A 25,918-nucleotide genomic window follows, 5' to 3' on the forward strand; every position below is an offset into this window, starting at 1 on the left:
ACTCCGCTATTCTCCACCTGGAAGGGGCCGTTTGTTCTTGCATTTTGAAGCAGCAGGTCCCTGTCCCGATAATGTAGTAGTCGGGCGACCACCGGGCACGGCGGGCGGCCCTGCTGAGGCGGCCTGGCCGGGACTCTGTGAGCTCTCTCTAATGTGTAGAAGGTGGATAATCCCTCCGGCGCCACCCTCTGTCTGAGCCAGTCCTCGAGGTATTGCACCATGTCTCGTCCCTCCACTTTCTCCGGCAGGCCCACTATCCGGATGTTATTTCGACGATTGCGCCCTTCTGCATCCTCCGCTCGCCTCTCCAGCGTGTCCATACGGTCCATCAGATTAGTCACGGTTGCCTTAATGTCTTTTTGCGTCGGTTCTAGGGTGTGGACAGCATCTTCCACGAGCTTGACTCTGTCAGCCAACTTGCCGTGATCGGCTCGAAGCAGTCACAAGCCCATGGTTACCTGTGCAATATCCTGCTGAAGCGCTGATCTTGTGTCCGTCACTGCCGCTAAGATTTTGTCTAAATGGAGCTGCAGCTGAGGGTCCTGCAGTTGTCCGGGGTTTGACTGGTCCCCAGTGTCCGTTGACTCGGTGTCCGTCAGGGGCGAGGTGCCGCCTCTAGCTCCTTTGGGTTTTTCCATTCCCGGGGTGTGTGGGTGTTCACCCTGGTAGAAATCCGGCCGCCACGTCTCAGATCTGGGGGCCGTACGTTATAGTTGTAAGCCGTAAGTCTGCTCCACCAGCCGGCGGGGCCGAAAGGACCACGCCCGCAGCTCCGCAGTACCCGCCCACGTAGTAGGTGTTCGTGCTATAGTGCCATGAGTATTAAAGAAGTGTGAGGATGTAGAGTTCCCAACAGCAACACCAGCAAGTGTGAGCCTCAGGTTCAGGGTAGCAGGTCCTGGTGGTCCCTGAAACAGCAGCCGAGCAGTCCAGCCCCCATCTCCCACCTGCACCCCGGCTATGGGGGGCGGCGCCGCAGCGGTTCAGTCCGCGGTCGCCCCTCGCCCCAGACGGGCTTCTACGGTCCTTGCGGCTCTTGAGATAGTCCCCCTCCGCGGTTCGGCCACTCTGTCACTACATTGATGCAAATGTGGGTTTCACGCCAACAAATCCCCAGTCCTCCGGAGAGGTGATCGGCTTGTTCATGGCTCCCTCCCCCAAGGGGTTTGAGCGATCGTTGTATGTACAGTATTGCGTGTGAGCTGCCTGCTCTTCTCACCTCCGCAGGGTTCGCAATCAGTACTGGCAGTCACCGGAGCGGGATCTTCCTGCACTCGTGTCAGAGCCCCGGTGTAGTCTCCCCCAGCAGCGATCACACCGCTGGGCTCTAGTGTGGAGCGGAGGCCGGCTGTCGCCAACTCACGGGTCGGTTGGGTTCTCCTCAGTTCTCGATGCGTCCGGGGTCAAGCCAGTCCTGCCGCTGCCATTTTACACCTTGTTCGGGGCTTAGAGTCTGGGTGTATGGGCAGCCATGTACCACTTCGTCTGGTGGGTCAGGGCGGCTCCACCCGATCACCGTGCGGAGGGCTTTGTGCTCCTGCTGCGTCTGCCGGGCCGTGGATCAAAGCCGCCAGCACTCACCGCCCGAAAAACTTCTCCTCCATAAGACTGCAGCCTGCAGTGCAGCCGCCGGTCCAAGTACTGTGGTAGCCGTGTGCAGGAGCCTCTGATCGGGTGTCTCCGAGCTCCTATCTTGTACTGGGCGGCTGCTTCGCTCTCTCACTGCGGTCTTGGGGTCCGATGCGATGTCCGGGTCTCATTCTTAATCGTCGTTTTCCCGGGAGTCAGCCCCTCCTCATGGCCGCCATCTTGGTCGCGGCTCCGGCCGGGGCGGCCGAGCGATGCTCCGTCTCGTTCCACCGCATCCAGCCCTGCAGGGACGCCCGTCCGTGGCCCCCCCGGCGAGGAAACCCTTCCCACACGATGTCAGGTGGGTCAGGGGTCGGCAGCTTCAGTTTGTCAGGATAATTGAGTCTCGATCGCGGAGCCGAGCGCTCAGGCGACCTCCTCCATTGGCGCTCAAGCCACGCCTCGTTGCAGGCAGGACATTTGACAGAAACTACTCCGCCTCTCTTATCTAACGGCAGCCAGCTAACACCAGGCTGTGGGAGACAGCCCAGTCCCTGTCACTTCGCCCAGACATCTGACTACAGATCTGTGGCACACAATGAGGTTAGGTTTAAAGAATCTAGACATTTTCTAAAAGGGTCATTTCTATGCTCAGGATCTAACTTTCATTCCCCTAAAAGAATGTCTTATGTACTCCTGATGTTAGGGACACTAATTTGGAGTTTCTACCCTTTTCCCCGGGTCAGATACAATGTTCGAGGTTATACTTTGAAAGGGAGCACTTGCACCGTGGCCCTGGTTAGCAGGGGCACAGTGCTCAGAGCGTCTAGTCCAGCACGAAAAAATAGGTCATACATGAAGGTGGCAAAAAGAGTGAAAAAGTGGACGAGAGACCCACGCCAAGGATGCTAGGTCTAACAAATCACTTAATCTCCCGTTGCCTAACAAAAAGGAATGGGTCCTCATGTAACGCAACTGGTGCTATGTAAAGCGCTCCGATATCCGATACCGGGTCAAGTTTGCGCCATATATAACTCTGTAAAAAAAAAAATCTTTTAAGTGTTCTCAGGCTCCCTGTTTTTTGTGTGACGGCGGTCTTTCGGGCACCCACACTGGAACGGTGTCCATGCTGACCCTTGTTGTCCCCTAGAGATCCTATTGGTTTGGATGTGGTCTCTGCCTCACCTTTCTCTCCTTTTGGAGAATTGTACGGTATGTTTGTTGGCTGCCTGCGGCTTTAAAGAAGTGCATAATAAGCCCTTCTTGTGGAGCGTTGAATTCAGTGTGCTCCTGGGATTGTAAAAGGGCTGCTCTTCTTGTTATACTTTTTGTGCAGATCCAACTGGCTCATCCTCCACCGGGTCTAGATCCTTGCTGTTTAGTTGCTTCTTTTTAAGCGTCCTGTTTGTGCGCCGTCTTCTGGAAAGTCCTGGTTCGTACCTCCCTTCCTCCTGGTTGACTCTTGCCTTTACCTTTGGCACGGGATCCTCGTGGGATCCTCTTGGTACTTGCAGGAGGAGAGACTCAGTCCACCTGCCCTCCAGCCCTCCCTCCTGCTGTGCCAGCTGAGTGAGGCTCTCCGGGTCGGTTGACAGACCCTAGGCTTTGCTCTTTCTACTCTGGCCTTCTACCTTTCCAGCTCCTTGCTGCTTTTCTCTCTTTTCCTTATTCCTTGTTCCTCCAGCTTTTCTGTTTGGAGTTTTGCTTCACTCTTCACACCCGCGCCTTTCTCAGAGCAAGAACACGGAGGTGGCAAGCAGAGGCGGGTGTGGCAGGGTGGGTGGGGTATGTTGGGAAGTGTGGGCGTGTGGTGGGCTTTACTTTACGTGCTTGCGAGGCGTGGGACTCCAGGAGGGGACAATCGCCACAGCCGCCTCAATTCCACCCTAGGAGCCTTACCTGCTATTGCTGTGAAGGCTGCTCCCTTTGCTCCTTGCCTCACTTCGCAGGTTGGACAGCTGGACAGGTAAGTGCCAAGGCGTTGTCGTTAAGGCAAGGAAAGGAGCCACGGCGCTGTTGGATCCGGTAGCCGATATCAGGAGGAGCAGAGAGATCTCTCGGCCTTTACACCGCCTCTGCCGCTGCACCCCCGCTGTTCACTATGCTCCTTCTGTTTCACCGCCCAACTGCTGATGTAAGAGGCGGAAGTCGGTGCTGCTCCTACATCTGCCGTGTGACCTGTCAGCAGAAATGCCCGAGGGTGGAGGGGGTGAAAGCAGAGAGCGGGGTTACCCGAGCAGGAGCTACAGGGCCACTGCAAGCTGCACCCAGACCTAGCTGGGCCGCTTCTGCGGTGCCCAGTTGTCACTCTGCGGCGGCCACTGCTCCGCGGTTCTCAGGACCCTCCCTGTCACAACTCTGCCTCCTATAGCACCTGTAACGCCAGGAAAGCGGAGCCCTGTGGGGGCTGATGCTGCTCAAAACCCCATCGCTATTGCAGTCCTCTGCCACTCTGGGCGGGCTGGACAAACAGGAGAACGAGTTCCACTGGCTCTATCACACTGCTATGCGCGGCGTCTGGCTCGTCAACCGCTTACCCGTAACTGTGTTGTAGTCATGGTCATTGCTTCATGCGGGGACCACCCTCGGGTGCAGGCAGTGGCAGTGCATCATGTTTTGTGATGATGCGCCAATTCTGAATGCTGCTTGGAGTCGATGCTTTCATTTTTCTTCTTGGTGCAGCAGAACTAGCTTCCAATGTCCCAGGAACTAAGTTTGGCACCACTTGGCAAGGCAGGGCTCACAGCAGAAGAGCCCAGTTGCTGGTAGGTGAAGTTTTTGATGGCCCTGAAACCTCCAACAGGAGGCAAGCTGAACTCTATCCCTTTTGAGAACCTTAGAAAGCCGTATGTAGAACTCCCAGGAAAGAAGCAGCAGGCCAGCTCAGCAAAGCAAAGAGGCAGTCCCGCCTGACATCAATACAGTTCTTCTTCCCAGCAGAATATCCTCAATCAAGAATTATTCGGATTATATGGTGTCATACATCCTGTACATAAACCCATTTCAGCCTTTGAATTAGGCAAACTTCAATGAAAAGTCTTTGTAGTGCACAATACCCTGCCCTTCTCTGCCCTGGCTTCAGACACACTACAAGGGTCGAAACGTCTTTGTGTGAGGACAGGCAGAGCCCTATTCAGGTGTCTGTGTTAACTCCTCCCACTATTCTAGCTCTGGAAGACTCATCAACCTGGTGATGGGCCATCAGGATATGCAGAGCACACCTCAGCTCCCTTTGTGTGACTGTCTAGAGTGAATGCACAAACAGCCCAACTGTCATCCTGACCCAGAAGTGTATTCAGAGACAGAGTCACAGAATGGTTAACGTAAGAAAATGGCGACGTTCTAAAAGTGCCATTTTCAGATCTGCACTTTGAAGCCCAACTTTACTAAAAGATGTATTTTAAATTGTGAATCCAGACATACCGAACTCTTATTTTCTGTCTACTCCCAATGGGACATTAAACTCGAAAGATGTTTCAAGGCAATCCCCATGTTAAACTACGGGAGAGATAGGTCTTGCTTCAGTGAAAAACGAAATTAGTAGTATTTCACTAATAGTACATTTAAAACACAACAGTACATGCCCTACCTTTTAAAAACACTGCACCCTGCCCATGGGGCAGCATCCGCGTACCTTAGGGAAGACTTATTTGTAACAAAAGGGAAGGTTTGAGCCTGGCAAGTGGGTGCACTTGCCATTGTCTAAGTGGCAGTTTAAAACTGCGCACAGACACTGCAGTGGCAGGTCTAAGAAATGTTTGGTAGGTTACTCATGTGGGTGCACAATCAATGCTGCAGGCCCACTAGTAGCATTTGTTTTACAGGCCCTGGTCACACACAGTTCACTGTACTAGGGACTGACTAGTAAATCAAATATGCCAATCATGGAGAGGCGAATTACCATCATACTTTAGACATAGAACACTTGCACTTTAGCACTGGTCAGCAGTGGTAAAGTGGCCAGAGACCTAAAACCAGTAAAAAGAAGGTCGGAAAAACACACGAGGAAGGCAACAAGTTGGGGGATAACCCTGCAAAAAGGGCCAGGTCCACTACTGCCATACACCCTGCTTGGGGTCGATGACTGCTCTCCCGCTTGCCTGTTCCTTGTTCCAGACTCTGCAACAGCATGTTGCCTGCTCTCATTATTCCTGCCTGGTCCCAGCTGCAACCCTGTATGAGGTTGGTGCCTGTTCCCTGTTGCAGACCCTGTAAAGGGCTGGTGTCTGCTCTCTCATTTTGGCAGGTTGCTTGTCACAGACCCTTTATGAGTCTGTTGCTTGTTTTCTGTTGCAGGCCCTGTAAGAGGCTGGCATCTGATTCTTGCTTCAGACCGTGTTAAGGGTTGGAACCTGCTCTGTTGCAGACTCTTTCTGAGGGCAAGTGCCTGACTCTTGTCATAGACCCATACAGGGCTTGATGTCTGCTCTCTCTCTGGGTGCCTGTTTCCATTCTTCTACTCTGTATGGTGTCTGCTGTATGTTTTCTCTGACAGACCCTGTATGAGGCTGGCACCTCCTCTCTTGATGTGACCGTGTGTTCGCTGTGGCAAACCCGGTATCGGGTTGTGCCTGCTCTCTCTCCCTTTAGCTGTCTGTTTTCTCTGTCATAGACCCTTTATGAGGTTGGTTGCTCTCCTGCTGTTCCTGTCTGTTTTCTCTGCTACAGACCCTTTGAGGTTGGTTGCTCTCCTGCTGTTCCTGTCTGTTTTCTCTGTCAAAGACCCTTAATAAGGTTGGTTGCTCTCCTGATTTTCCTGTCTGTTTTCTCTGTCATAGACCCTTTATGAGGTTGGTTGCTCTCCTGCTTTTCCTGTCTGTTTTCTCTGTCATAGACCCTTTATGAGGCTGGTTGCTCTCCTGCTGTTCCTGTCTGTTTTTTCTGTCATAGACCCTTTATGAGGTTGGTTGCTCTCCTGCTGTGCCTGTCTGTTTTCTCTGTCATAGACCCTTTATGAGGCTGGTTGCTCTCCTGCTGTTCCTGTCTGTTTTCTCTGTCAAAGACCCTTAATAAGGTTGGTTGCTCTCCTGATTTTCCTGTCTGTTTTCTCTGTCATAGACCCTTTATGAGGTTGGTTGCTCTCCTGCTGTGCCTGTCTGTTTTCTCTGTCGTAGACCCTTTATGAGCTCCCAACGCCAAATACACGAAGCGTTTACGAGTCATTACACAGGCCTATATCGCTCCCGACTGCACGTCCCACCGACTGCCATCTCAGAACATCTCTCTGATATCCACTTACCTACCCTAACGGCGGCACAGCGGGATGACCTCGGAGCACCACTGACTCCTGAGGAACTCCGCAAAACCATCTTTAACCTTTCCAATGGCAAGACTGCGGGACCGGATGGCTTGCCGGCCGAATTCTATAAAGCTGCCTCGGACATCCTGATCCCACACCTGGTAAGGATGTACTCTGCGGCTGTAGACGACTTCGCCTTACCCCCGACTCTAAATGAGGCGACCCTTGTCTCCTTACTCAAGCCTGGCAGAGATGGTGCGCAGATGGGTTCTTACCGCCCTCTTGCACTTCTAAATACGGACTACAAAATTCTTGCCTCCGCACTTGCTCGCAGGCTGGCCCCTATGGTTCCTGCGCTGGTGCATCCAGACCAAAATGGGTTCGTACCGACAAGACACACGTCCCACAACATCCGCCGACTATTCCGCTTACAGGAATACGCCACAAGACAGTGGCCGAGGGCGGGGTGCCTTGTGCTTGACCTGGAGAAGGCGTTTGACTTGGTGGAGTGGCCCTACCTGCGAGCGGTCATGGAGAAGTTTGACCTGGGGGACGACTATTTGGCTATGGTCGGTCTCTTATACCGTAGACCTACGGTCCGTGTCCGCACTGGAGCGCTACTCTCTGACTCCATCCGTGTACAGAGAGGCACCAGACAGGGCTGCCCATTGTCACCCCTACTGTTCTCCTTAGCAGTGGAACCCCTAGCTGCGACTCTCCGGACGATGGGAACGAACTGGGGCGTACCGTTAGCGAACGGACTGCATGTTGTGTCATTGTACGCTGACGACCTCCTCTTGTATGTCAGGGACCTAACCACCATCCCGGAGTCCCTCGCTGCCATTTTTGGCACATCCGAGGAAATATCAGGATTGCGTGTCAACTGGGCCAAATCGGGGGCCTACTCTTTCAGCCCAAACGTTCCTGAGTGTGACATACGCATCGGAGGCGAGAGACTGCAGTGGTACCCCAACACGTTTAGATACCTTGGGATACACATCTATCGAGACCCCATAGATATTTTGGAAGGTAACCTGATGAGGGCGATCGCCTCTACACGAGCGCAGGTGGGGTTCTGGAACACACTACCGCTGAATGTCCCAAGCCGCATAGCCTTAACAAAAATGATAGTCTTACCAAGGCTATTGTACTACTTTGCAAATATACCAACCTATGTACCTGCCCGGGTGTTCCGAGACCTGGAGGTCCTGCTGCGAGCCCTGATCTGGAACAAAGGCCGACCCCGGATTGCGTTGACGAAACTCTATAGGCCCACTGAAGAAGGTGGACTAGCTGTTCCCAACATGGAGTTATACTATCTAGCAGCACAAATGCAGTGGGTGTCGGGCTGGCTAGGTGGTAAGAACCTGGGAGACACGGCCACGGATGCCACTGTTTGGTCCATATTCCAGATTCATGTACTGTTTCATCCGCTGACACGGACTCCCCGGCCGTCGCAACTGCTGCTCGCAGTGGCGCGCAGATGCTTTCTCCGCTGCCTGCGTCTCACCCGAGCGACGGTACCATATGCACCCATACTGCCACTGTTAGGCACTCCGACAACGGCGGGGACCCTGACCAATACAAGACTGGACAGCTGGATCGCCGCGGAGGTGGAAACGTTGGGCGACCTTTACTCGGACAGTGACCTTTTGCCCTTTGCGGCCCTCGTGAGAGATACCTCCCTCCCGGCTGGGCAGTTCCTAACCCACGCGTCCCTTGTGCACGCATTGACTACCGCTTGGGGAGACATGTCTAGTGAACCGCCAACACATCACTTCATGCAGTACCTTCATGTCATGAGTAACGGCACACACATCATTCATTGGTTGACGCAAGCACTCCTCCTGCACACATACCCGGCAACTGTACGCCTGAGGGAGACGTGGGCAACGGACAGAGGGAGAGACTGGACAGACAGGGAGTGGGCTGTGGTCCTGCCTGGCCCGGCGAACATCCCCCGCAGCCCTCGCTTCAAGATCATACAGTTTTATATATTACACCGCGCCTACCTTACCCCGGACAAGATAAATACGTTTTTTTCAGTCACAGACACTGCCTGCGGCCGCTGCTCCCTCCTCGGTGCAGATCTCCTCCACATGCTCTGGCTCTGTCCCGCCCTCCAGCAGTACTGGGAAGGAGTGACCGAGATGCTCCGACACTGCACTGAAGAGCGAGTACCACACACGTGGGAAGCCTGTATATTGGGCTTGTACAAGCGTACGCGACAAAACAAGGTCCAGACTAGGTACTGGGACCATGGACTTATTACAGCCAAAAGATTACTCACCAAGCGGTGGAAAGCTGACACACCCCCTCACCTTAGACACTGGTGTCTGTCACTGACGAACTGGGCGTGGGCTGAGAACTCTGTACTGCACCGGGAGGAGACAGCGGGGCTCAGAAAGTTCCCCATCGCACAGCAATGGGACGGCATACTACATTCATTCCTACAGCAATGCACGGACCAGGGAATCACGTAGAGACTTGTGTGTTGCCTCCCCCCTTCCTCAATGCAAGTTCCTGCGAACCACGCGCGATACATCACACGTCACCTACTTGACCGCTCGACTATTTCACTCTGGCGACTGCTAGCCCCCCTCCCGGACACGCGCCACCACGCGCGGCGCTGTGGTGAGAGCCCGGACATTGCAGTGCTGCTGCCGCGCGAGTGACCTGCATTTTTTCGCATCCCCGAATCCCCGAATCCCCGAATCCCCGAATCCCCGAATCCCCGAATCCCCGAATCCCCGAATCCCCTTACCCTGTGAGACACGGTTGACATGCTGATTCCGACCCCCACTCAAAGATAAGGCAACCTCTACCCACACATACCCCTACCTACCTCCTCCATGGTTCATGTTACGGTTCTGTAGTTCATTACTGATTTGGTTTCATCTCCTCTTAGGCCATGTCCATACCCATACAATCTTACATTTCCAACTGTTTCATACCACATGGTGCCCTCGAATGCGACATCTAGGGCATAGGCGCACCACCTGCGTGCTGAGATACAGAGGAGCTATTTCCAACGCACTGGGCAGATAAAGCAGTTATGCGCCCCAAACACGCTCAGATGCTGTACACCCTCATCACTCGTTAGTATGACACCATACCCGTCTACATGTAGACCCACGTGCTTACCCTTACCAATGACACACAGAAGATATAGTGGGCTTGACTGACGCTACCGCTGATGATGAGGGTTTGCTCGACGTAGCTACTCTGGTCCACTGACTACATAAGGAAAACCCATAGACCACACACTTGCATAACACCAAATGCTTACATAATTATGGAGTAATGTGATGTGTTGACATACGCTGCCGGACCCCAGGGTTGTCGGCCTTGAAGCTGTGTTACAATATCCTGCTTAATGCAATGTTCATTACCTGCAGCTGGCCCGGCTGGGTTGTAAGCTAAAATGCTGTGTACACTGTATGTTGGACAATAAAGGTCTTTAAAAATAGACCCTTTATGAGGCTGGTTGCTCTCCTGCTGTGCCTGTCTGTTTTCTCTGTCATAGACCCTTTATGAGGCTGGTTGCTCTCCTGCTGTTCCTGTCTGTTCTCTGTCAGAGATCCTGCAGGTGTCTGGTAACCTCTATCTCAATATGTCTATTCTCGGTCACCAACCCTGTAAGAGGCTCATACATGTTCTCTTTCTCTGACTGTTCTCAGTCACAGACCGTGTAAATATTTAGTGCCCACTCTCTCATTTCGGTTGTCTCTTCTCTGTCACAGACCCGGCCTGGGGTGGGGTCTGCACTCTTCCTGTGTCAGATTTCTGTTGCAGGCTATGATCATTTCTTTAGGTGTCTGTTCTCTGTCACCGACCCTGCATTTGGCTGCCACTTGCACAGAACAAGGTCCTGATCTGGGTTTTCAGTCAGTAGGATGTAGATGAAACATATTCGAGAACAATATGGATATGTGTGGCCAGAATTTACAATTTGAATATCTGTAATTGGTACACAGTCTTACTATATAAGGACAGTACTTACAGTCTGTATCCAGAGCACAAAACCAGGGGCCTGGCCCCTGAGAAGATACCGTTGTTTGGGGAGGTCAAAGTCAGGGGTAGTGCTCCTTTAAGAAGTGTGTCTTTAGAATTATTATGCATTGTGGGAGAGTTGGCACTGATGCCATCTCGATGGGGAAGCTGTGCCCGTCCCTGGGAGCATGAACTGAGAAGGCTTCTTCTGATGCTTTTTTGTCTCCAGTCTGGTGATATCCATGCTCCTGGTCTGATGTTGTCTCCTGGACGTGGTTAGTTTGTCTGCCAGGTCACCTGGGGTCTTGTTGGTGAGCTCTTTATGTGATGCAGCTGGCCATGAAGATGATCTGGGCTGGAAGGGGAGCCAGTGTAGGTCTTTTACTGCGGAATTGATTTGATTTCTGCATTCCCTTGATGAGCTGCGCTGCTTCATGTATGCTGCCTTCCAGGGGTGCCAGGGTGGTGTTGGGGAGACCATTGACCAGGGCCTTGTCTCTGCCCCATGGGGGAGGCCTTGTGTGTTTGTTTTGAGGTTATCTTCGAGGAGACACAATCTTTTCAAGAGGGAAAACTGGAGACACCGATCGAGTGTGGTCTGGCGTGTTGTCTTTGTGTTGGAATGCTGATGAGTTGTTTTATTTCCAGTGTGTTGAGAAATATGTACAAGGCTTCCTTCATGATTTTGTGTTGGAGTTGCGAGGAAGTGGAAGTGGATGCATTAGAGGAAAGAGGAATGGCTGTGTTGTATGGAGGCAGAGGTAGTGATCTCTGAGAAGTGCTTGTTTGGTCCCGGTCATCTATAGATCCGTTAAAAGGATGCTGTTTTGGAGATTGATAGAGGGAAGCGGTAAGGAGAGGAGTTTGAAGGAGTTGGGTATGGTAGAGTTACTAAGAGTAAAGATCAGATTATCCTGTGTATGACTGCAAGCCTCTCTCCTCTTTTGAGTGTGTGATCTATGTGTGGAAATGTCTAATTTAGGGATGAGGACTTCCAGGATGTGCGTGAAGAAGGGTCTGAACCAGGTCGAAGGCGGAAATTAGGTTGGATCGCTGCACAGTCTGCATTCATTCGCATTATTTAAGATTGTCACAGATATTGTACCTTTTTCATGCTTTGAGTCCCAAAATGCTTCTGTGATATTGGTATATGGGCAGCATACACGGTTATTGCACTTACAAAACTTGTACGCTTAGATATTTTAGTTTGGTTCTGTGTTGTTCTGGAATAAGTCTCTAGGACAAAGTTTCTTCTTTTACGTAGTGCCTAGTTAAATGTTTCCCTGTGTTTAGGCATGAAGTGGGCACAAGTCAAGTAGCAGTAAGAGCCAGTGATGAAGCTAGTTTTCTTGGAGCAAGGATTCTGGTGTTAGGTCCTTCTAGGCAAGAACATGGAGAACAAGGTGACATTACTGTCTGAGTAGTTCTCGGTGATACTTGGGACTGGTACTTACAATCTGGATATGTGTTGCATATTTATTTATTTATTTATTTATTTTATCAATTTATATGGCGCAACAACTACCCAAAAAGGGTTTCCCGGCGCCTATGACAGCCTAGTAGAACGTGCAGACAGTAAAGGATCAAATTACTGGTTAAACAATCAGGTTTTTATCTCCTTTCGAAACCTGAGCGGGTTTTGCTCTTTGCGTATTTGAATCGGAAGTGTATTCCACATGACGGGACCCAGGTAGGCGAAGGATTTGCCTCCTATCCTGGCCAGCTTAAATCTGTGAACACAGAATTTTTCTGCTGCTATTGATCGTAATTCCTATTGGGGATGTAAGGGTAAGCGAGCGCCTGCAAATATTTAGGAGCGGTACGTGCTTTGATTTTAAACATGTAGTTTAGGGCTTTAAACCTAATGTGATTCTCCACCCTCAACCAGTGCAGTTCACGCAGGTAAGGGGACACGCTGCTGTTTTTAGGTATGCCACAGAGAAGACGGGCCGCCGCATTTTGAACAATCTGCAGTCTTTTTGTCACTGCTTTGTTTGCACCTAGATACAGGATGTTCCCGTAGTCAAGCCGAGATGTAATTAAGGCATTGACCACCGTTTTCTCCATAGGGCTAGGCAGCATCCACAGAATCTTCTTGAGCCATCTCAAGATGGTAAAGCAGATGCTCACTACTTTGTTGACTTGCTGTTTCATGGACAAAGAATTGTCCAGGATTACCCCCAGATTTCTAGCCTGTAGCACTGGTGTCGGGAGATTTCCCATCTGGGCAGGCCAATGTAATGAGTTCCAAAGCTCTGGTTGTCTACCCAGAAGGAGAATCTCCGTCTTATCTCCATTTAATTTCAACTGGTTAGTTGACATCCAGTTGAAAATGGATAACAGGCCAGCTTTTAGACGCGATGGAGAAGAGGTTTGGGGTTCAGATAGTGAGAACACAATCTGAGAATCATCGGCATACGACATGAAGGTTAGACCCGCTTTTTCCACTAGATCCGCTAAGGGTCTGAGATATAAGTTGAAAAAGAGCGGGCTAAGGATGGAGCCCTGCGGTACTCCATGAGGGGAATTGAAAGTTTCCGAACATGCCGCTGCCGATGATATTTGAAAGGTCCGATGACTCAGGAATGATCTAATCCATTGCAGCGCGTTTCCGCCTATTCCATTTTTTTCCAGTAGAGCGATTAGCCTTTTATGCGATACGGTGTCAAAGGCTGCGCTTAGGTCAAGTAAAATAAGCGTAACCGTTTGACCCTCATCGAGGAGTTTCCTCATAGCTTCAGAAACACCCAAAAGGGCCGTCTCTGTAGAGAAACCCGTTCGAAAGCCTGACTGGGTGGAGTGAAGTAGGGCATTTTCATTGGAAAAAAAGCGTCAGTGCTGAATGCACATGCCTTTCCAGGCATTTGGAAAAAGCAGGAAGGAGTGAAATAGGCCTGTAATTGGCCAATTTTTCTGGATCTGCTGTAGGTTTTTTCAACAGAGGTGTTACTATAGCATGTTTCCATATCTTTGGCACTGTGGAAAGCTCTAAGGATGAATTTAGGGTGTCCGCAATGATTTTAAGGGCAGGTGTATCAAGTAGTTTAATTATCTTGATAGGGATAGGATCCTGAGGAGAACCAGATTTTAACGTCTTCATAATTGAGATTAGAGCATCAGTTGTAATAGGGGGCCATTTTTGAAGGGTCTGATTTATGGTCGGAGTACATTCCCAATCTTCCTTAGGAGCAGTTTTCACAGTGTTTTTGTCTATCTCGACAATCAAATTGTCAATTTTGTCAGCAAAAAATTGAGCTAAATCCTGGCATTGCTTCTTGTTTAGGGGCCGCGTTGGAGCAGTAGTTTGAGCCCCTGCGAGATCTTTAACTGTATTAAACAGCGTTTTTGATTTATTCGCAGCTTCCATTATGGTCGTTGCTACATATGTCGTGCGAGTTTTTCTACAAGCAGTATGGTAGAGATTTCTAGCTGTATGATATCTAGTTTTTTTATCAGGATCGAAATCTCTGCGCCAATCTCTCTCAAGTGCCTTACATTTAGTTTTTTCTTTCTTAAGAGCGTCAGTAAACCAGGGAGCCGGGGGGCGATGAAGGTTCCCCTTGGTCTTAGTCTGGGTTAAACAGGCATCTGCCGCATTGGTAAGCCATAGTTGAGCAGCCATGGCAATGCTTTCCATATTGTGAATTTTATTTGGGGGATGAGAATTTAAGTTCTCATTTAGCTTGGAGATGTCTAAAGCTTTCCAGTTTTTCCTCAGAGAAGGCAATGACCTGTTTAGGTCTGTTGAGATACTGGGTAAGGTAAGATCGACTTTAACTAAAAAATGGTCTGACCAGCATATAGGGATATTTTCTATCCAGTTAAGGGAGGGAAGATTTGACAGTATCGGGTCAAGTAGGTGTCCTGCCCTGTGGGTAGGCCCTGAGTTAATAAGGTGAATGTTTGTAGCTAAAAGATCATCCAACAAGTTCATGCATGTTGTATTCAATTTATCTTCTAAATGCAGATTTAAATCTCCGATAATAGAGAAGTTTTTGGATGTTAATATAAAAGGGGTAATATGATTTACAAGTTCTGTAGCCCATTTGGTGCCATTTCCAGGAGGTCGGTACATAAGGATACCGGACAACGTGAAGTTAGGATTAAGACATAGTTTAAAAGATGCTGCCTCACTATCAGGTATAATTATCGATTCAAAAGTGCAAGTATATTGCTTATTATAAACAATTGCGATTCCACCTCCGGTTTTAACAATTCTGTCCAATCTGGCGATCGCATAATTAGAAGGAAGGGCCGTAGCTATATCGGGCCCTGAACCTTCATGTAGCCAAGTCTCAGTGAGAAAGAGGGCGCTAGGTTTGTCGTCCATCAGCAGTTTGAAAATCTCAGCCTTATGCATAGGTAGGGATCGACAATTTAAACTGTAGAATAGATGGTTTTTGTGAGTGGGGTGTGCTGGCTTAACCTGCTTACTCCATCTAGTTCTACGAGGGGGATAGGGCTGATAGGGTGTAATTGTGTAGCTACAAAATGGGCAGGAAACCGCGCCAAAATGAGGAATTTCAAGCAAGGTGCTATTTTCATGTGGGACGGGGCGCAAGGATTTTAATAGGTCAGACGACATTACCTTAGAGAGCCTAGATGGAGGAATATAATGACCAGCCCCGTGTCCCGTACTGGCACAGACAGGCTCGTCTTTGGCGTGTCTACGGCGTGTCGAAGGAATGTCCGCTGGGCTCGTCCGCTGCGCTTCCGAGGGGTGTGCATGGTAGTAAGGAGGAGGAGGGGGCGTGGCTACTTAAAAAGGGGCGTGGCCTCGTATCACGTGGGAGGTGATGTCAGGGAATTGGCCCTTCCCACTGCAGCGCTCGAGTGGCAAACACAGTGTCACACAAGTTTAAGTTAGTAAAATCAACTCTTCCATGTGCAAAACAGCAAATACAATTTAAAAATTGAGGAGCAAAACCCTCGGCTTCCGCCTCAAGGGTAGCAATTTAGTCAACACCGGCCTGCGACTCAGCACGGCGATTTAGGCCTCCGGGAGGGGGCGTGGCTACTTAAAAAGGGGCGTGGCCTCGTATCACGTGGGAGGTGATGTCAGGGAATTGGCCCTTCCCACTGCAGCGCTCGAGTGGCAAAGACAGTGTCACACAAGTTTAAGTTAGTAAAATCAACTCTTCCATGTGCAAAACAGCAAATACAATTTAAAAATTGAGGAGCAAAACCCTCGGCTTCCGCCTCAAGGGTAGCAATTTAGTCAACACCGGCTGCGACTCAGCACGGCGATTTAAGCCTCCGGGAGGGGGCGTGGCTACTTAAAAAGGGGCGTGGCCTCGTATCACGTGGGAGGTGAAGTCAGGGAATTGGCCCTTCCCACTGCAGCGCTCGAGTGGCAAACACAGTGTCACACAAGTTTAAGTTAGTAAAATCAACTCTTCCATGTGCAAAACAGCAAATACAATTTAAAAATTGAGGAGCAAAACCCTCGGCTTCCGCCTCAAGGGTAGCAATTTAGTCAACACCGGCTGCGACTCAGCACGGCGATTTAAGCCTCCGGGAGGGGGTGTGGCTACTTAAAAAGGGGCGTGGCCTCGTATCACGTGGGAGGTGATGTCAGGGAATTGGCCCTTCCCACTGCAGCGCTCGAGTGGCAAACACAGTGCCACTGTTATGTTAGGATTAATGATGAATTGGAAGTAGACGAGGTGTAGATGGTTGTAGGTCTCTTTATTAAGTAGATGATAAGTATATAGGTGAGAACCCACCAGGAGCAGCCCACTTGCTGCTCAGCCCGCTCACAACTGAAGCTCACGCTCACACACTCAAACACAGCATTCTAACCACTCACCAACATTCCACTCATTCTACTCTGGCTGAGCAGCAAGACCAACTATGTTTACATACTACATCACCTTCCCCCTTTTGAACGGAAACAAAAAAATGATGCAAGTACAATAATAATACGAATACATAGTAAGTCTGAAAATTGATAACATTGCATCTGAAGGGGAAAAGACAAGTTAAAATTCATTAAAAAAAACAATGCAAGGCAATTCTGATCCCCATTAACCGAGCAAATGAAAGATAGAAAGTAAAAGATGGAAAAAGAGAAGAATAGAATGTAATAAATAGATTAAGACAGGTGAAGATTGCATCCTGTTAAACTTTAAAATAAGTCCAACATTTCAGAAACAGATTGTAAATTCAACACGCTGAATAAAAATCCAGTAACGTAAATTAACAGAAGAAGTAGACATCTAACAAGTGATATCTGTATATCCTAGAGGATATCATGAAGCCAGAAGGCTTATAACTGTCCACGCAAATGTGAACACCATCATATCATGAATAAAATAACCCCTTTTAAGAAAAACTATGAACCATGCACATCAATAGATGAGAAATCCACTTGTCGGTGGAAGACCCATAGCCGAAGCCTATTTCAGTCGTAACCTGAAGAAGAATTGAGTGAATAGAGTATCTAAATAGGAAGGTTGTAGAACCCAAGAATTTTACTCTAAATGGGTACTTTATTATGATGGGTACTCAGCCCATTGTGCATCTCTTAAAACAAATATGGATACACTGACCAAAATGACGGGTACTTAGCTCATTGCGCATTTTAATAACAAATATGGGTAAACTGTCCCCAAGAAGATGGGTACTTAACCCGATGCGCTAAAATAAAAGTGGGTATATTGCCCTATGTGCAATGAAATTAGTATACATTTCATATTGCACATGACCAATTAAAATATGTAAAAACGCTCTATTGTCCATTAAATCTTTTGTACTTAAAACCAAAACCCAGCCCATTGTGCATTAATCAATTTGTAATTTAAAATAAAGATGGACTACGTATTATTGAGCATTTCTTATTAAGTATGGGTACACAGGCCTCTTAAATTATCAAAATGAGGTCACTGCGTCAAATCCATATATAATACTATACATTGTGAAATTAAACTTCAAGCAAACCACCATCCATATAGCTAATCAAAGTAAGACTAAGATGTTAATGTTAGACACAAAATAAACCAAGAAGGGTAGAATCAGTGTATAGGGTGTGCACTACCCACACTGTAGATTATCAGAATGTGAAGAGACCGGCTCTAACACAAAATACCCTAAATGAATCAAATAATGCCTCGAACTCTCAGTAACGGGAATCTAAACTAATAAATAAAAAAAATTTCGTTATGTGGTTGTAATATGAGTAATTTCGCCAGGTAAGTATGTAATAGTATGTATAACATTTACTCAATGTACTAAACAGATCGAATAAAAGTTGTAAAATTGTCAGTAAAAGCAGTCAGGTACTCTAACTTAAATTGACTGAACTTAGTAATGCAGATAAAGTAATGTCCTATGATTCCCAATGAAACATAGAACTACATTAAAAAGATGGTAAAATGTCGAAGTAATGTGAAACAAAATTCCATAACCAAGTAATGTTGTCATGGTGATCGGTGTATCACCCGATCTCGAACAGAGTTAGAGAATTTCCAAAATGAATCTTGTGAGTACTTTTAGTCCATATCAAGACACGAACCAAAGTTGGAGGACTCAATCTGCCAATAGAAACCAGAGTCTGTGGACGATTATTTCTACTGAGCAGGAAACTTGAAAGTTGGCAGCAAAATGTAACTTGAAGCGGTAAAGTACTGTGTAGGGCTCGAGAATACATCCAAAATGGTGGTACGCTTGCTGACGGCATGCCGGGTGGCTCGCTGCACGCCAGAGCAGCAAAACGTCCTATTGGCAGTACCTGTAACGTCACTAAGGAGTAAGAAGAACGTATCCTCGGAACAGAGGTGATTGCGTGCCTGAGTTCGTGGTGTGTTTTCAAAACCAAAATTGGCAGTTGACAATAAATGTGCGCAACAGGTTCTAATGTTAAAACCACATTTTTGGAGAAAAATTAAAACTAGTCTTACTTGAATTAGTCCTTTGGTACGAAGTGTACACAGAGATCCAAAACCGATTAAAACACAGGGAATTGGTCGAGTAGGGGTTAGTTTCCTTCACAAGACCAACGTATTCAGCAGATTGTACTCTCTCCACTGTACACCCATCAGGAAATCGGCGGTTGTTGCGCAGCAAAAATAGTTTCTCTCCAATGGAACGCAATTGTGCAGACTCCCCGAGCAAAAGGAATTGAGTAGTCTTACTGCTCGAATCAGTTTAAAGCACAAATAAAAATGGCAGCAACCTTTCATTCATTCCCACTTTACGAATAAATTATCCAACTCTGACCTGAATGTAGAGATCGATCACGATCGAGCCAGATTTCTTTACCGGTTACTTAAACTCTCGTTAATAATCCGTTGGTCTCCGGACCTTTTTATCAGAAAGGATCCCTTCAGGTCTTTGTAGGAAATTCGACAGGTAATCTTTCAACTGAAGAAAATTATACCAATGTCTTTTCTTTTTTAAAAATCAATAAACAGCGAAGTTTCACATGGAAAGCCCTGAGTCCTGACACTCCAGCGGGCGACAGATGAAGGTCACTGGTGGGGTCTCGGTGTCAGGGTCTTGAAGACGATTACGTTTCATGAAGGAGCTTTACCTTAATTAATTCTGTTTTCCGTTTGACCATCTTTTAAGGCAGCAGTAAGGCAGGTTCTTCCGGATCGTCGCCAAATGTTATGTTAGGATTAATGATGAATTGGAAGTAGACGAGGTGTAGATGGTTGGAGGTCTCTTTATTAAGTAGATGATAAGTATATAGGTGAGAACCCACCAGGAGCAGCCCACTTGCTGCTCAGCCCACTCACAACTGAAGCTCACGCTCACACACTCAAACACAGCATTCTAACCACTCACCAACATTCCACTCATTCTACTCTGGCTGAGCAGCAAGACCAACTATGTTTACATACTACAGTCACACCAGTTTAAGTTAGTAAAATCAACTCTTCCATGTGCAAAACAGCAAATACAATTTAAAAATTGAGGAGCAAAACCCTCGGCTTCCGCCTCAAGGGTAGCAATTTAGTCAACACCGGCTGCGACTCAGCACGGCGATTTAAGCCTCCGGGAGGGGGCGTGGCTACTTAAAAAGGGGCGTGGCCTCGTATCACGTGGGAGGTGATGTCAGGCAATTGGCCCTTCCCACTGCAGCGCTCGAGTGGCAAACACAGTGTCACACAAGTTTAAGTTAATAAAATCAACTCTTCCATGTGCAAAACAGCAAATACAATTTAAAAATTGAGGAGCAAAACCCTCGGCTTCCGCCTCAAGAGTAGCAATTTAGTCAACACCGGCTGCGACTCAGCACGGCGATTTAAGCCTCCGGGAGGGGGCGTGGCTACTTAAAAAGGGGCGTGGCCTCGTATCACGTGCTTACAATCTGGATACTGGTGCCTGCAATCTGGGCACATGGGGCAGGTTCTGTAGTGACTCTTTTCTGTAAGTAAGACCACACTTTACAAATCTACAGTTATTTCTTGCACTTTCATCTCTGCAGGTAAAACTTCAAGAGTGGCTGCGTCTTCTGAAGAAAGAGGAGATATATTTTCTGGAGTCTAAAGTCAAGGAGGAGGAACAATATAAAACCATGAGGGTGAGTGTCTGCAGTGAGTGCTGTGTCTATATATGTCTGTGCCCAGTCCTTTCTGTGGCCTCTTAAAGTTCAAGACACACCAAGGCTGATGAGGCGCCCTACAGACTGGGTCATGGTCCCCACCAGATAAATATACTGACCGGAGTCACTTCACTTGGTTGTTGGGGCTAAACTTGGCCAAAGGCTCGTCCTAAAATAAATAAAAGCAAGAATTACTCTTCTGACCTTAAGGTAGAACTTACATACTTAAATGTTGTGAGTTAGAGTATGTGTACACAGGTGTGGCATTATCTGGCTGTGTGTATTTACCAATGTGTGTGTGTGTGTGTATATTTGTATGTGTGGGCAGGTTCACGCTTAGGTGTACGCTTCAAAGTATTTGCTTGTGTATGGATGGTCCTGGAGTTATCTGTGGAGTGTACACATGTCTGCACATCGCTGTCTGTCTGTTTTTTTGGGCTTTCATTAGTGCTGTTAGGCCACAGGAGAGAATGTGTCCTAACAGCTAGGACGGTCACCTCCGAGCTGGGGAACCGGGTTCGCGTCTCGGCAGGGACTCTCAACATTCTGTGATTCTGGGCAAATCACTTAATCTCCCCGTGCCTACCAAACATGAATGTGCCTGTCTGTAACGTAACTAGTGCTCATGTAAAGCGCTGTGATACCTACGGGTTTAGTTTGCGCTATATAAAACTCCACACAAAAAAGTGCTTGTATGTCTGCATATGCATATATGGATTTTGAGCCACAAAGTGTGCAAATACATTTGCTTATCTATGTGCATGTGTGTTTGAGGGTTGTGTATGCTGCAGTCAGGATTTATTGGCTGTGCGTTTGTACCTGTATACGTGAATGCCTATCTATGGGTTTGGATATCCCAAGGTCTGGTGGCATTTCTGAGTGCGACAATACATGTGCATCTGTGAGTTTGTGTATACATGTCTGGAGTTCACATCTGTAAGATTTTATTTGCATCTGTGTGTGAGTGTGTGTATATCTATATCTATATCTATATCTATATCTATACTAATATAATAAGGAGAGAGCCCAAACCTTTGAGGCGGGTAATCTCAGGAACCACAGCACAAATCACAACACCCAATACAGCGTTGGAAAGGGCAGTTGCAGCAGAAGAACATAGGCTATGCAGTCTCCCACCATATACATTTAAAAGGTAAAAGAACCATGCCAGCAAAGTAGTCCCTTGTGGGCGTGTCTGCGTTGTGCTGTGGGCGTGTGCTGGGGGCATGACAAACGCTGGGGGCGTTTGGTACGTTCCGCCCTTCAAGCCATGTCTCATATTGTGTGCTGGGGGCGTGTGCTGGGGGCGTGGGCGTGTGCGGGGCGCGGGAGTACGGAAAAAAAAGCAAGTGTTGTGCCCAATATTTCATTGTTTTTTCTTCCCAGGTTCTGTACATTCCAGCTCCAGGTGTCCACCCTGCTCCCTTTAAATACCCCGGCACCCCATAATCATAACCCACCCATACTCCTTAAAATACCCCAACACCCTTAAACACTAACCCATCTTAACCCTATAAATATACCCTGTACCCCAAAACCCAACCTATCCCTAAACCCTAAAAATACCCCTGTACCCCAAAACCCAAACCTAGCCCCGAACCCTATAAATACCCCTGTACCCCAAAACCCAAACCTAGCCCTGAACCCTAAAAATACCCCTGTACCCCAAAACCCAAACCTACCCCTGAACCCTAAAATACCCCTGTACCCCCAAACCTAGCCCTGAACCATAAAAATAACCCTGTACCCCAAAACCCAAACCTACCCCTGAACCCTAAAATACCCCTGTACCCCAAAACCCAAACCTAGCCCTGAACCCTAAAAATGCCCCATTACCCCAAAACCCAAACCTAGCCCTGAACCCTTAAAATACCCCTGTACCCCAAAACCCAAACCTACCCCTGAACCCTAAAAATACCCCTATACCCCAAAACCCAAACCTAGCCCTGAACCCTAAAAATACCCCTGTACCCGAAAACCCATACCTGTCCCTAAAACTACTCCTGTACCCCATAACCCAAAACTATATCTGAACCCTTAAAATACCCAAACACCCCAAAACATATACCTCAGTACCCCAAAACATATACCCATACTTACCTTATCCAAACATTTAAAAAAAACGTGCTTTTACCATTCATGCATTTACAACGAATTTCGTTGTAAATGTATGCGTGGTAAAGCATATAAAATGTAATGCCATGCGTTATAATGGCATTGCGGAGTCATGGTACTTTTGTAATGAAAGTATGTGGAGTGATGGTATGCGGAAAGAAAGTTGCGGAATAATGGGTGTTTACCCTCCCCCCGGTAAGTACATTGGTGGCACGGCGGCCCACATCTCCAGCAACATACTCATATTTTTTCACCACCGATATGAAAAATGCACAGGTCCCTCTCATTGATGGCCAGCACCGACATACACTTTTAGACACACCTCCCGCCACAAGTTCTAGAATTGCGAACTTTAGAGCTGGGGAGCTACGTTCGAATCTCGGCATCAGCTCAACATCCTGTGATTCCAGGCAAATCGCTTTGTCTCCCCGTGCCTTCCACAAATGAATGTGTTCTTCTGTAATGTATATTGTGCTCATGCCATGTTGTAGAGTTCGCGCTACAAATATTGCAAGGAAAAATAAAGTAGGGAAACTCGAGTTCACACACTACTGAACGCGCACTCTTAAGTGCATCAGCAGTGCACTGTGAATCGGAGCGTTTCACCGGCCTTTCACAGATAAGAAATGCTACCAAAACGAAATCCTACAAAACAAAATACTACTGGCCGGCAGCAATTCATACCTGGACAACGTCGGGACAGGCTGCTAGTATATAATATTCAAAAAGAAAGTTGGAGGGTGCACTCGTTCCAAAGTCCATACAGGCAACGTAAAGAATTATTCCATGATTGTTTCCCTTTATTCAATAGATTTTTTTTAAACTGACACACAACCAACGACTTCCCTGGAGCTCCTGCACGACTGAAGCCACTACTACAGGAACGGGTACACCGAGCACACCACCACCGAGTAGGTATAGCACGGCAACAAAAGCTGCAGTTTGAGCAATATAGTTTTTGCTTGTGTGAACTCTTTGGAGAAAAGATAATTGAACTGATCTACACAGCAGCCAGTGTGGTATTTTTTAATTATTTATTTACTATTTATTTTAGTGTTTTATAGAGCGCAAATCGGACCCGTGAGGGTATCAGAGCGCTTTACAGTAGTAACAGGTAGGATACAAGGACATGGGGGGAAAAAAGTCAAAGGGATAGGGACAGGTGGATACAGCATATGGTAGAACAAACAATCATAATATCCGGATACATTTTGGGATAGGATCAAATAGATACATTAAGCTAAAGAAGCAGTCTCAATACCCGGGGAGTTTGTTCGGAAGTGCCGGGTGGGTATCCTAAGGAGAGAAGGCCCCGGGCTAATGCCGTAACAATAGGCGAAGCCAGGTTACGGAGTTGGCTGTAACGTAAGCATTAGGAGAGGAATTTGCCCATTAGGAAAGTTTGGGGCTCTTTTTTGAAGTGAGCTAGAGATGGTAATATTCTGATGGCTGGTGGGAGTGAGTTCCATATTCTTGGGCAGCCCCAGAGAAGGCTCGATTATACGTTCTTTTTTTCCTGAAGCGTGCAGGTTGGTGCAAAAGGTCTCTGGCGGATGGGAGTTTCTGGCTCCTCCAGGTATCTGGGCGAGAAAATCAGGGGACAGAGTAAAGGGCCTGGTGGGTGATGCAAGCCAGCTTGAATTGGATTCTGGCCTCAAGAGGAAGCCAGTTCAGAGCTTTGAGGTGGGGTGAGATATGGTCGTACTTCTTGGAACCCGCCAAAATCTGGCTGCGGCGTTGAGGCAGGCTTTCAAGGGTGCCAGAGAGCTCTTGGGTAGGCCTGCGAGGGTGGAGCAACCATATTCTAGCCTAGAGATGACTAGAGTCTGAATTGCCAATTTTAGATCTGGGGTGTCGAGGAATGGTGTCAGGTTTCTTAGGTAGTTCATGTGAAATCTGGCAGTTTTGGCCATTGTGTTGATATGGCTACGCATGTTCAGGTTGCTGTCTAAGGTAATTCCAAGGGATTTAGCAGAGTACACAATGGTAGGAGAGCAGTTTAGCGCTGTGATAGCCTTGATCCATTCTTGAATGTCTGTATTGGCTTTGGGTGGTGCAATTAGGAGGAATTCTGTTTTTTTAGCATTGAGTTTAAGCTGGTTAGATGTGAGCCTGTGAACAGTCAACTTCAGGGCCTCATTCAGGGAGCGAATGTCCTCTGGAGAAGAGATTTTTTTTTTTTTTTTGAAAACCTTTATTCAACAAATAAGGAGATACATGCATAGGCCCACGACCATCATGGCCGGCCGCAAAAACAATCAATGAAAAACAGGAGAGAAACAGACCAATCGGCAAACATGATACGATAAGGTACAACAGAAGCGGTTACGAGGCCTGTAGCACAGGTTATAAGGTTTTCACTTTTAAATTGAAGAAGAGGGGGAGGCTGCAACAACAAGGACACAGCACCTCACATTAAGAACACAAAGAGACAAAAGGGACATACCCCAGTTGAAGTTTGAGGCAGGCTATGACTGTAGGAACTAACTAATCAAGGCAACCGTGATGGTAATACGAAACAATAGGCCATAATACAATAAGCAACGTTCCCAAATATCACCCCGAAGGGCCCACCCCAAGGAGGTGTGGAAACAGGGGCTTTGGAGATGTCCGAAGAAGGACAAGGTGCAAGACCAAGAGACAGCCAACCCTACTAAAGAGGAAAGAACCCTCCCAAAGCCAGAAAAGAGCGATAGGGACCATAAAACAAAACAAACTAAAACAACAAACCCCCCCCACACCCGCCACCCTGCACCCCTGTAATGGCTACGGCCAACCCACTAACAGCGTGCCTGTCGCCCAGAAACAACCCCACAGAAATTCGTTGAAGTGTCATATAGTCAGACCAAATAGCCGAGAGGGGGAGCCATACAAAGGATTATCCACAAATGGAACGGCAACAAGCGGGACTTTGACGTGAACTATCACAAGAGGACACACAAACGCGGAATTGCATTACGCACCAATCAGTGCCACGCCCAATCGGGATATCACTGTAGGAGTCACATTCCAGCCTGTCCATGTATAGCAGGATGTGAGAGGGTCAGCCTATATTATAGGGAGAAGGATCCAGTGACATGCAATAAAGCAAAGCCTTACGTGGAGCAAATCATGTAACAAGCTATTCGCCCCCAAACAAGGGTAGAAGTGGAAAATGAAAACAGGATAAATAAGCATCCAACGGCTATGCACTAGAGGCAATGACATATCCAAGGAATCAATAAACAATGCGAAAGAACAGGAACACAAGATGCAAAATCCCTCCCGGAAAGGACAAGACCTGACCCACATCAAAACACCGTTTACCCAACCAATCACAGGACAGGACAGCTGCCTTTAATTGAGCGTGCTATAGGGAGAACAATAGGAAAACATAAGTCCGAAATACAATCCCACCAAACCATAGTGACCCGCCCATGAAGCAAGCTATGCTAACCAAATTTTGTAAAGCATAA

The 25,918-nt window shown here is 47.9% G+C and overlaps 1 protein-coding gene across 1 annotated transcript in view; it reads left to right on the plus strand.

The window, feature by feature from the left end:
- The window catches only part of LOC144754187 (E3 ubiquitin-protein ligase TRIM39-like), a 181,098-nt gene that overhangs the window by 36,119 nt on the left and 119,061 nt on the right, over positions 1–25,918 (plus strand). The window contains exon 2 of the mRNA XM_078641770.1: positions 20,232–20,327. Within this exon, the coding sequence (XP_078497896.1) occupies positions 20,232–20,327 (96 nt within the window). The remainder of the gene's footprint in view (positions 1–20,231; positions 20,328–25,918) is intronic.

This window comes from Lissotriton helveticus, chromosome 5_1 (assembly GCF_964261635.1).
Source record: "Lissotriton helveticus chromosome 5_1, aLisHel1.1, whole genome shotgun sequence".
Lineage (NCBI taxonomy): Eukaryota > Metazoa > Chordata > Amphibia > Caudata > Salamandridae > Lissotriton > Lissotriton helveticus.